This window comes from Papaver somniferum, unplaced genomic scaffold (assembly GCF_003573695.1).
Source record: "Papaver somniferum cultivar HN1 unplaced genomic scaffold, ASM357369v1 unplaced-scaffold_21, whole genome shotgun sequence".
Classification (NCBI taxonomy): Eukaryota; Viridiplantae; Streptophyta; class Magnoliopsida; order Ranunculales; family Papaveraceae; genus Papaver; species Papaver somniferum.
Window position 1 is genome coordinate 2,673,348 of NW_020631041.1, and position 12,688 is coordinate 2,686,035.

Genomic DNA, 12,688 nt, shown 5'->3' on the forward strand with positions numbered 1-12,688 from the left:
CGTCAAGGTTGTTATTCCAAAAAGATATATATGTGTTCTCTTCAATCCGTGTTTTAGCAATCTGGATTTACAATTAGGGATACGAAGTTTCATGTATCAATTTAAGTCCACAAGATATATAATTAGTTAGGTCTTTGAATGAATTGTATTAATGATGTTCGACGGAGTTTTGATCGAATCGCGGATCCTATTGGCAACTTGAAAATATCAAATATGGACTCAAATACAAAGTATGTGTTCTTTTATACATGCCATCTTTTTTTATCTTTTTTACCAAATTGTTTGCTCTAATTAAATAAACCTTGATTTTGTTGTTTCTAAATTGTACAATTGATATGGTTGATCTTTCAAGATATTTGATCCAAAATTGGATAATTTTTTATTTGACTATGTATGTAGATTTTGAATTCTTATTGTAATAGATCTTCGAACTTTATGAATTGAAACAGCAACAGAGAGATTGAGTGAAACGGGATTTTTATAAAATGGATCCTCTTTTTGGTGTTATCCTGTAATTTGTAATAGTCATTATTTATTTATTTTTATAACAAGAGTTATTTTATTAGTTAACAGTAGGGCGCAATGCTTTCCTATGAGAGTTTCTTAACATCCAAGAACATTGTGTAGTTCCTCTATAAATAATATCTCTCTTATCACTTTCTTAGCAATGACATGAGATAAGTTATTGTTGTTCCTATTAACATGAATAATACTCCAACAACTGAAAGAATTTAAAAGAAATTTAATATTTCTCAATACCTTCCTGTACAAATAAGTTATCACATGTGATAGAATGCACAACATTCTCAGCATCAACCATCATTTTAATCTTGGTAATTCCTAAAGCCTTAATCCAGCTCAAAGCTTCGAGAATATCCATGCATTCTCCTGCATCTGGGTCCATTACTCTAGCTTAATAGGTTCATTTGAATCCCGTGAGTTCACCTGCACAAGAAAACAACACCATTCTAGTGCCACAATTGTGAGTACAATGATCAAAGGAAGCATCTTAATACATTGTACACATATTATTATTAACATGCATGTTGATGTGTGGAGATCCAATTTCTAATCTAGCAGTTCTAGTTAGTTCTTGACTATACTGCATGGGATTAAAATTGAGAAAATGATAATTAATTATGGAGACAGTGTTGATAGGGTTTATAGTTTTATCCTGGAAGATTCATTCACATCTTTCTTTCCATATAATCTAGCATGCCACCATAAGTGTTCTTCTTCATGTCTCCAATTCTTCCATGCTTATGTTGATGAGATTTAAAAACCAAGAAATAATCCATTCTCTGACATTTTGATAGTTTTTATGATCTGATCAATGTTGATATTCAAAGATCTCCAAACAGCTTGCGCATGATTGCAGGTTCGCAACAAGTGGTACATGGGATCTCTCTTGTGGGAACAACATCGTTGAGACATTAAAGTATATGCCAATATGCTGCAGTGATGTTCAATTGAGTGATTGAACTGAGATAGCCTCTCTCTTGTGGGAACAACATCCTTGAGACGTTTCCAAGTGAACAACTTGACTCTGTGGGGTAACTTAATTTTCAATAGAGCTTTTCAGAAAGCTTTGGGAATATTACTAATGGCGTCTTGATGTTGTACTCTTCTCTCACTGAGTTTATTGTATGCACTTTTGACTGTAAATTACCATCTTTAGAAGGAGAACATCTGATGATATCCTCTCGTGTCTGGGAATTCTACATAATTTTGCTTTTCTCAACCACCTATGGAATGAAAAGAGTGTTAAGGACTGGAATGTTCCAATTATTAGTGTCATTAATTATGAGTGCACTAACGAAAAATATAATGGATGTGAGAAGGATTAATTGGCCCAAGTCTGTCACTTGAACCCAGAATCCACTTATCTTTCCAGATTTTAGTTTTCTTTCCATTGTTAACTTCCGTGAAGTAATGTTGTTGAAGAATGAAGAGACCTTGTTCAATACCATTCTAGACCCATGAAACATTATTCCTTTCAAAACTGATGTGTAGAAAGTCTTCAATCTTGGAGTGATTGGCTTTGAGTATTTTACTTAACAACTGATCTTCTTGATGACATAATCTTCAGGCTTGCTTAGTAAGCAAAGCATGGTTTAGCATTTCAAGATCTCTAAAATCCACACCTCCAAGATCTTTTGATAAACACATATTCTTCCATGCTATTAGATTCGTACCCCTGTTTGATTCGTAACCCCACCAAATTTTTCTCTGAATAAAGTCCAGTTTTTTCAATAACTTCCTTGACATCTTGAATGCGCTCATTTGATAAGTTGGAATATAGTTAAAAAACAACACTTACCATTGTAGTTCTTGTAATAGTCATTATTATTTGTATGCTTATGATAAATCTGTTGATGGTGATTAAAATGATGTTTTGACTTCTAGTATTGTAATATGGCCAAACTAACTTATAGTTATGAGAAGTCTACTCTAGTTGGTAAGCATCCTATTAAAATCTGGCTCTTGTTGCTTTTTATATACAAATTCTCTTAGCTGTTCTATTTTTGGATAAAAATTAGGAAGTTAAAAAAAGAAAAAAGATAAACGACAATAAAATTATTTTTCGATTTTTTTTCCTATTTTATATGGCGGAGGATATGAGATACGGTGGGATACGTGTATTTATTAAAAAAAATTGGTATAATAATAATTCATTCTACTAAAAAAGCATAAAATAAAAAACTAAAAAATCATAAAATAAAAAACATCGATATATACTATTTTGAATATTAAAGTGAGCAAACATTAAATTTTCACCATTTTGGGTTTCAGTTTTACTTATGTTAGTTGAATGGATAAAATTGTATGTAGTATTCCGATTTCTCTCTAAACAACATGAAGAACATGACTGCCCAATAAGCCTTAAAGCTAGATTTTTCTAACACCGTTTTTTTTTAAGCACCATAAAAATAAATACCAAGTCTTTTTTATTTATAATCAACAAGTGATTAGGTTTAGATATAATTATTCGTTATGTTTATGAGTAAAAATATCTATAAATATTTAGATTTTATGTATAAATTTATAAATATATGAATTTTGTATAAAAAAATAAATGTTAGATTATAGGAAGTATCCCCTCATAGAGTATCTGAGAGGTATCGCAGAGTATCCCCTACCCTTGTTGTAATTAAAAAAAGATGACACTTGAATGGAGTATCACGTATCCCCAAATATCCGTTACTGATACGGCACCGATACGAATACGTCACCGATTTTGAAGTATCTGTGCTTGATAGGCGGCAGCCGTACCAATGAAAAAATGGGTTTGAAAAGAAAAAAAAAACACTAGTGCGAAAAAGTGCACACCCAGTGGGACTCGAACCCACAATCACCTGATTAGAAGTCAGACGCCTTATCCATTAGGACACGGGTGCTCGGCTGCTGTAAAGACTGTGACTTTCAAAACAACTTACGCTTACAACTTCTGCTTCTCAACCGGGTTGCCAAACCGGCTATTAGCCCTCAAGGGAAGTAGAGACGTTCTATATCTAAGCTAGCTCGCATACGCAAGTCCGCAAGTAATACAGCTGGAGTCTGGAGTGGGACCCACAGTGCATACCCTTCTAACAAGCCAGCCAATAATATTCCACCACGTAAGCCAAGTTAGAAACTGATTCTGAGTACAGGCTGGCACAGCTCATTCACGTCGACGGCCAGTATATAAACCGAATAAAGCCACGATTTAAGATCCCATTTCCCCAGGCGGGAAAAGAAACAGTTGTCTTCTTCTTCTCCGATGAGAAAAAGACTGTCACAGAAAAAAATAAATCCTCTTCTCAGTTTCTCTCTCTCTCTAGAAACTTCATCTCCATACACAGAAAGAATCAAATCTGTTCATTCTCTTGAACTCAAGACAATCCAGAGAGAGAGAGAGAGAATCAAGAAACTGAGTTGAAGATGAGAGATCATTCAGCAGCATCATCACCAAAAGGAGAAGAAATCATGAATTTACTAGAGATAAACTTAATCTCCGCACAAGGATTGAAACAACCATCAAGTAATTTGGGTAAACGTCTTCAAACCTATGCAATTACATACATAGATCCATCATTCAAATTACGAACAAGAATTGATAAAATCGGTTCTGAAAATCCAACTTGGAATGATAAGTTCTTCTTTAAAGTTCCATCTAATTTCGTTTCGTTAGAGAATTCAGCAATTTCGGTCGAGATTTATTCTGTTGGTGTTATTAAAGATCAATTGATCGGTACTGTTCGTTTTCTGATTAATAATGATCGGAGATTAGGGTTGAGTAATGGTAAGGGGAAAGCAAATGGGATTCCGTTTTTTACTGCTCTTCAGATCCGGAGGCCACTGAGTGGGAGGTTTTTTGGTGTGCTGAATGTTGGATTTATGATGGTGAATGATGAGGATTTGATTAAATCGCCGGCGTTGGTTGGAGTGAGTGGAATCGGTTTTCGTGATTTGATGGGGGTGAATCGGAATGGGAATGGGAATGGGAAGGAGAAGAAGCCTCCAAGGAATCGGAAGAGTAATAAAGAGAATGAAAATCAAGAAAACTCTGGTAGTGGTGGTGGTGGCGGTGGAGGTGGAGGTGGTTGTGGTGATTCGTCTGATGCTGATTCAACTTGTTCTTCGAGTTCGAATTCGTTTGGTTCTTCTTCGATTTTGAAAGATCTGAATTGGAGGAAAGATTTGTTGATGACGGGGAAGAATCGGAGATTATCTGAAGGTGGAGCAAGATTATGTGGATTAATGGGATTTCAGAGGAAGATTCATTTGAGTCCGTCGGATCAGAATCTCTATGCTTCATCAACTTCTTTTGATGATGATCATTCTAACTAAACGTTTTCTGCTTCCCGGAAGAAGATTTCTCCATTACAGTCCGTTTTTTTTCCGGTGTTGAGATGTGGATGTAACAAACGGTCGTGATCATTCTTTTGAGATTCGTTTTAGACGGTGAGATCACCAGGTATATCATGATTCAGTGTTAACGGTTGTGATGTTATCACCTGTTTGACTTTTCCTTGATAGAATTGTGATGGGAATGAAGTCTGTAATATCTTTTTTGATGTTTTAGTGGAGGTAGAGAATGAAAAGCACTGTTTTAGTGACTAGGACTCTATTTTAGTGATATCTGTCTCTCATGTACTTTGTAATGTTCTGGAGTCACATAAGAAACAGTAATGTAGCTTCATGTTTTGGTCCCAAATGGAAGGCTGCACTTGCCCATTAAATTGTTGGTTATTTCTCGTAGAATTTAGTAATCATGTAAATGACAACAAAGTGCATAAAATATCTAGAGAGAATAGGCAATTTCTTCAGAGTTTAGCAAAAATGCTAATATGTTGAGCAGTCTATTTCTACAAAGATTTTCCCCTCCCCCACAAATTCTGCTAAACATGTCTCTATTGGAATCTTAATTTCTATGTTCTCTCCCGTCTCTATCTGAAATCAGCCCATTGATTATGCAAGGCAGCTGAACTCAGCTGATGAGCCCATTGGACATGAAGTGCAAGAGTAGTGGATGTCACAAATTTAGTGATGACAGAACAGAGTTTGCTTCTTCCTCAGTGGCATTGCGTGCATCCCATTACCGAGTTTTATTATAATCAAAATAACGGTTGATGATGATCCTGGACGTTTTATGAGGTTTGTGCTCGCAGTCCTTTAGCCGCCATTGCTGTCCATTCCAAAACAATCACCGTAGATGCAAGGCTAGCTAGCTGGCTATTCAACATAAGTTGCAAGCACCATATTCATGTGTACCCTCCTTGCAAAGTTCAAAACTGAGTCATTCCTCACCATTCTTTGCGGTTGATAATCTTATACTCCAAGAAAGAACAACTTAGGGGTACATTCTTGGCCTTAAGAGGGTACCTCAATTAGTAAGTGGCATATTCCAACTTGCCACTTTAGAAAGGACTCCTCCTCAACCAATAAAAACCCTCAAAAAGAACGGTTAAAGGGAAAAGATCACAAAAGTCTACTGTTTGGGCATAACAACTAAAGATTATTAATGGAACATGTTCAAGAATACTTTGGGAGAGCATATCCTGAAATCTTAATCCTATTCCCTTAATAGAACAGACCAAGAAAGAAAACCATGAAAGGGTTTCAGTGGCAAATCTGGTTTTTGATATTTGTACAACCCCACAATCCATTAACAATCACAACTTATAAAAAGTTGAAGATTTTGATGTAAAGAAGAACATGACATTAGGATTAGGACAAAGATTTTAGATTAAGGTGTAATTAGCATTAAATAATTTGATGATTATGAAAGGTATTTAGAAGCAACAATCTATAGTGGCACCAGATTGGTTGGAAAGTAGGGCAAAAGCCACTATCTCACACCACTTTTTGAAATTTGATTGACTCCTCTACAACTATGCAACACGTGTGTTAAAGTTCAAAGTGTCACTTGAGATTTTCTTATGTAAAAAATAATCAGATGATGATGTGGATCCACTCATACTCTTCTAGTGGGGGAGAGCAGAGATCCACACATACTCTAGTGGGTCAAGATTAGTTGCTAAATAAATTAGGTTTCGGAAAAAAAAAAAGAAAAAAAAAAAAAACTTCAATGTGAGACACATAGTATTTTCTAAAAATAAAAAATAAAAAAGGAAAAAAGAAATAAAAAATGTCTAAGAGATATGCAGTTTGCAGAGTTGACCTCCGACTTCAAATATGATAGTCAGGTCTAGACACCTGAGCTAGTTCAGATTGCTTATATTAAGAACAGGAGGTTGATTTGGGATATTTGTGCGGGGACCAAAGTATTTTGATGTGGCTATGGTGGACCATCTTGTAAAATTGGTGCATGTTCCACAACGTGAAAAAACTATGCGTGCTTATCCTTGGAGTGGAATGGTTGGTGCATGTCCTTGGAAGGCTAATGAAACGTAAGGCTCGACTCTCGTGGTGGTCCACCGTCACTTGGAATGGCCGCTCATGGAAGTTTGGTTGGTGTTGGCCACCAGGGTACACAAAACGTAACCCTTTAACACGATGGTTTCACACTCTCACGCTTCCATGATCTCAAATGCAAAAACCTTCTAGTGAAATTCAAGCTAGATTTATGACATAAACATTTTCGTTACCTCCCCTAGTAATATTATTACATGCCTTTAACAATCAAGATATTTTATTTTATTTTTAAATAGATTTTTTTTTCTTGAGAAAATGCTAAAAATACGCCATGACAAACTGATATTTGCTCATTGATGACAGCTTAATGCGTTTTTAATCATCCATTTTCAGCATTCTGAAAAAATTTCGGATCAAACTGGTAATAATCAAACTGTCCACGTTAGAGCTGGCAAACCAGCCAAAAACCCACAAGTTGACCCGGCCCGGCCCGTGAAAACCCGCGCCCGTCCCGGCTGGGTCCTAAACAAGCGGGGCGCGGGTTGGAGAAATAACGGCTTGTGAGAAAACGGGCTAACCCGTCCCGGCCCGTAATACTGCGGGTTCAACCCGTTAACCCGCAATTCCCTTTACCCACAGATTATTACGCGTGTCCCCTGACTCACCTTCGTATAACCCACAATAGATTACGCGTTTCCCCCTAATTCCCCTTCGTATAACAACGAGAAAAACCCTAGCAGTTGTCCTTCTTCTTATCTTTCTTCCTTTCTTCTTCTTCGTCCGCCTCCGCCACCACACTGCAGACTGCAGTTGTTACCTTCTTCTTTTCTTTCTTCATTTCTTTTTGTTCTACAATCTCCACAGTCCACACTCCACAGATCTAAGGTAGTTCCATCTAATTTATATTCTCTGAATTTGTTGATTTTTAAATTATTCAGCTAATTTGTATTCTCTGATGAAGTTTTGGTGTTTCTCAATGATACAATCGTGATTATTTAAGTTCAGTTGAGTGTACTTTTTGTTGGGTTTTGGATTCTTGTTGACTGAGGGTTTCAAGTTTCAACTTCTGATCTTTGTCATAAACTCATAATCTTCATTTTATTTTTCACTTTTGCAGGTTAGTAATAATTAATATAACTTCTACTGGAATTGACGACAATCAGATTCTCAGAAAGTAAGGTAAAACCCTAAATTTACTTGAAATGATATGGAGTCTGGACTATGGATCAGTAGATGTACACAATTTACCCTATTACGAAGTACCCCATCTTTATGCAACTTTTAATAGGTTCTTCTAGCAGAAAGAACTTCAATACCCAATAATATTTTCTCTAGAACGAGTCTTTTTTGTGTTTCAATTCTGATCGAGTTATTATAGATTCAATGATGAAGCTATTATTGTTTGTAATGAATGAAAAGCTCTGTGTGTGTTTGGTTGCAGTTAATACTTATTTTGATTAACCACACAATATATATTTTGTGCAGAAAGTGATTATTAATATCTTTATTGTTGCACTTGGTGATACAAATTACAAAGTACAAACAATGGTATTGCTACAGTCTCGGAGGATTTTTTTCTTTGTTGAAAATATCATCATGAACTGATGAAGTATTGTAACTAAAGTATTAAACTACTAATGACTAGTATTTGTGTTCCTTTAATCCTTTAAATGCAAAAGTAGTTTAGTTTTGCAATTTTGAGTTTTTGAATCGAAATATCAAATGAATTAGATGAAATGATGAATGTTAAGTTAAGTACTTAGGTTGGGAAGGAGCTTTAGATGGCCTGAACGTGGCCGGAAATAGCCAAAAATCGATTTTTGGCGAGTTAACTCAACAAAAACCAGCTAACCCGTGAGCTCCCGTGAACCCGCAAGTTTTACCCAGGACGGGCACGGGTTGGAGAAATGACCACCCTGAAGAATTTCAACCCAAAAGCTTAAGCTTGTGTTAACCCGTAATCCGCAGGTTGGTCACAAGCCAGCCCCCGACCCGTCCGTTTACTTTGCCAGCTCTAATCCACGTAGGTACATGCACGGATATCACCGCCCGTCATCTATTTTGATGGCTTCTTTTTTTCACCTAAAAAGCAAAGTATATTAAGATTGCTTAAATATAAAGGGATTAGGAGGATATTTTGGGTAAACCATATGCTAGAGTTAACCAAATACCCAAACAAAAAAAAATTACATCAAATTTAGAAAGGAGATGAAAACCCTAACTTAAATAAACAAAGAAACAAAGAAAGAAACAAACAACATCATCTGAAAAACAACAAAAGAAAGGAAATGGGTTGATGAGCAAGACAGCATTTCTTCTTCTGCTTCTTCTTCCAAAGTGAGCCCCCCACCTCCCAATTTCACCCCCCTCATCCCTCCTCCTCCTCCCATCTTCTCATTACAGCCTCTCAATACCCCCCCTAAAATTGTCTCTGTGTGTGTTTTCTTTATTGTTTCTTTTAATAAATTTGATGTCTTTTCATCTTACTGAATAAATGGGGTTACTGAAATGAAACTCCTTTTTCTTTATTTGGTGTTAAATTTTTCTTAAGTTTCACAGGGTCACCACTTTGGGTTTTCTATTTAAAGCCCCTTTTCTCTCTAACAAGTCATTCATCTTAAATCTGGAGGCTTGAGGTGGTTAAGATTTGAAGAAGAAGAACCCTTTTTGTCATTGCAGACGGTGAATCAAAACTTGGGTTCTTTTCTCTAAAGGTAATTCATTTTTTTCCATTCTTTGTGTGATTTTTATTTTTATTTTCATTGATTTGTTTGTATCTGATGCTGTTCTTGATTGTATTGGACTTTTTTTTGATAAATGGGGTTTCATGATTCATTCAATCAAGGTTATAATTATTGTTTTTTGGTACCAAAATGTGATTTTGGATGTTTGAAATGCTAATCATTTGTTTGGGTCTAATCTGAATCTTTGGATTTGGTAGGTCAATTTTGAAAAGGTTGTTGTTTTCAGATAGAGACTGATTGTTGTGGATACTCATTGGCAAATTTCAGCTGTAATTTGGTTTTAGGTTTTGTGATTGTATCTTGTTTGATGACTTGCTGCTTACAATTTCAATATTATGATTTCGATGTGGTTATAATAGTCCATCTTGTGTATGTGCTATTTGTAGGTTTATACTGGTGTAGGATATTGCAGTCTGTGGTCATGGAAGGTGGAGAATCATCATGGATTATACATAATCTCTGTAGCATGAGGAGGGAAGTTTCAGTGTTAGACTCGTATCCTGGGTTCATTGATGAAGCTAGTACTGAAACCGCAATAATTTCAATGGATTCAGTACTTCCGGATGACGTGTTGGAGCGGATTCTAGCTAATCTTCCTATTGCAAGTATTTTCAGAGCAGGCTGTGTATGTAAAAGGTGGAAGGAAATTGTTAAATCGAAGAGGTTCTTATGGCATTTTCTGAATGGATCACCGCAGACACCATGGTATTACATGTTTACTAGCTCCGATGAACCTATTGGTTATGCTTATGATCCAATTCCTCGCAAATGGTATGGCATTCAGCTACCTTGCATTGATCGGACAGGTTGGTTGCCTGCATGCTCATATGGGTTAGTATGTTTAATGGATACTGAAAGCCAAAGCTATATTTTTGTGTGTAACCCTGTAACCAGAGACTGTAAAAGACTTGAAGAGCCCCTGGGTTCAAAGTTTTCTGACTACAGTGCCGTAGCTATCTCTGTAAACAAGAAGTCGCATGACTATACTGTTGCTTTAGTGAAATCGAAGCAAGTTCCTGGTAATTTTGTTCAGTGGGATCTTTCAATTCAAGCTTACGATTCTGAAACAAGAATGTGGATGAATTGTTTGAATGAGGTTTTAACAGGTTGGAGAGGGGGTGACGAGAGTATAATCTGCGATGGAAGTCTCTACTTTCTGATTTACTCAACTGCCGGTGGAATGGGTGCTCCTGAAAATCGCCATGCATTAGTGAAGTATAATCTCTCTACTAGATCTTCTCATGAATTACTGATAAAGAGTTTCATTCCTGTTCCTTGTCCTCTTACCTGCGGCCGCTTGATGAATCTTAAAGAGAAGTTGGTAATGGTTGGAGGAATCGGGAAACAATTCCGAACCGACATAATCAAGGGAATTGGAATTTGGGTTCTTAACGGAAGAGAATGGACAGAGATTTCTCGAATGCCTCAGAAATACTTTCAAGGCTTTGGGGAGTTAGATGATGTTTTTGCAAGCAGTGGCACCGGCGATCTCATCTACATTCAGAGCTACGGCTCCCCGTCTTTACTAACGTTCGATATGAATCATGGGCAGTGGAAATGGTCACAAAAAAACCCAGTGACAAAAAGGTTTCCGCTACAACTTTTCAATGGATTTTGCTTCGAACCAAGACTCGAGGTTCTACCCTGATTTCTTCTCTCTCATTACTTTTTTTTTTTCCTGCCTTTGGTGATATTATATATATCAGAATTATCCCCTTATCGTTTCAGTTTGTTTTTATAATCCAAACGCTGATTTTTCGGAAGGTTTGTAGAAACGCCTGAAAACTGTATCTCCTTCATGAAAACATCACACCATTCTTTTGCTTAGAGGGAGACACATCTATGGGGTTGAATTCATTCAATCTATTTTTTGTCTATTTTGTGTACCTATTTGGCCATAACTGCTTTCTTCTGTTGTTACTGTTATGGCCATACAAGTTTGTAAGTCTTTGATTCAAATTGTTAAATGACATCCTCGTATTTATGTGGTTCAATGTTTTGAAACTCTAGGTTCTGTACCATCCTACTACTAGGTTCTGTATCAATAGTTTGTCTTGATTAGGTTGTTGAGTGTGTCTTGGTTCTTGTGGTTGTAATCTTCTATCCTAAAGTCTGTTATCAGCATTCAGCATCATAATCATCTTTATACCTAACTTGGCTTAAAAGAGATCTAAAAGGACATTTTCATTATCTGTGAAAGTTAAAGGAACCCTATGATATAAGGACTATATACTTGAGATTTTGCAATTACAGGTTGGTTGTACTTGGTACTGCTTTTCTGTGCAGTAGCAGTTTACAAACTACAAAGTATTTTTGTACCAAAAAGAAAGGTATTGGGCGACTTAGCTTCACACAAACCTTTGCCGGAGTTGTGATTAAGTACACACATCTAACACTTTCAGACTGTCATGTCAAGAAAATCTCCCACACAGATTTACAGAATATTTGTTTAAGATAGCCAAGCTTGTAGCCAGGAAATTCTTGAAACCTACGTCATAATAGATAAGCGTATATTTAAACTTTATCAAAGTCTGAGTGGTGTATTGGTTATCACGTTAGTCTCACACACTAAAGGTCCCCAGTTCGAACCTGGACTCTACGGTGTTAGCCTACCAGCGAGCCTCATGAGGAACAAAGTCGAGGAGCAAGCTAACTCTACCGTTCATGTCAAACTCTGTAACACCATCTGGGACTCGAACCTGGGACCTCCTGGAACACATGGAAACTCTGTGGAGGGCATGAAACCAGCTGATCTACAAGCCGGTCTGACATTATTTTCATCACCAATGATATAAATTGTACTCAAGGCATATATTTTTGCCGCTAAACTCAAAGAGAACATGTTGGGAGAAGATCAGATACCGGAAGTGAGGATGACGAAGAAAACAACAACTCTTAGATTTTGGAGATAACTAAGAGCTAATAATTTTTTCAGCACTTCTTTTGGAAGCAAGTAACAAACGGCAGGCATTATGGGATGCATTAATTCTATACCTATATAAAGTAGGTGAACGGTTTCTCTTCTCCTTGCAAATGCAAATGGAAGTGCGGATCTACCAATATATCAAGTATTAACAGGAAATGGC

General features: G+C 36.6%; 2 protein-coding genes and 1 non-coding gene across 3 annotated transcripts; 2 read left to right on the top strand and 1 right to left on the bottom strand.

Moving 5' to 3' along the window:
• Positions 1 to 3,325: 3,325 nt before the first annotated feature.
• Positions 3,326 to 3,398, bottom strand: TRNAR-UCU. The gene has a single exon. It is a non-coding gene; the product is annotated as a tRNA-Arg (tRNA).
• A 334-nt stretch (positions 3,399 to 3,732) lies between these two features.
• LOC113339749 lies at positions 3,733 to 5,222 on the top strand. Its single transcript, XM_026584973.1, has one exon. The coding sequence runs from the start codon at positions 3,922 to 3,924 to the stop codon at positions 4,828 to 4,830; it is 909 nt and encodes a 302-aa protein (XP_026440758.1). The 5' UTR covers positions 3,733 to 3,921; the 3' UTR covers positions 4,831 to 5,222.
• A 3,808-nt stretch (positions 5,223 to 9,030) lies between these two features.
• Positions 9,031 to 11,596, top strand: LOC113340111 (F-box/kelch-repeat protein At3g61590-like). Its single transcript, XM_026585325.1, has 3 exons — positions 9,031 to 9,195; positions 9,410 to 9,572; positions 9,989 to 11,596. The coding sequence occupies exon 3, from the start codon at positions 10,024 to 10,026 to the stop codon at positions 11,248 to 11,250; it is 1,227 nt and encodes a 408-aa protein (XP_026441110.1). The 5' UTR covers positions 9,031 to 9,195; positions 9,410 to 9,572; positions 9,989 to 10,023; the 3' UTR covers positions 11,251 to 11,596.
• Positions 11,597 to 12,688: the final 1,092 nt, after the last annotated feature.

Excerpts from the sequence above, each read along its gene's own strand:
- LOC113339749 (XM_026584973.1), top strand. The coding sequence starts at position 3,922 with ATGAGAGATCATTCAGCAGCATCATCACCAAAAGGAGAAGAAATCATG.
- LOC113340111 (XM_026585325.1), top strand. The coding sequence starts at position 10,024 with ATGGAAGGTGGAGAATCATCATGGATTATACATAATCTCTGTAGCATG.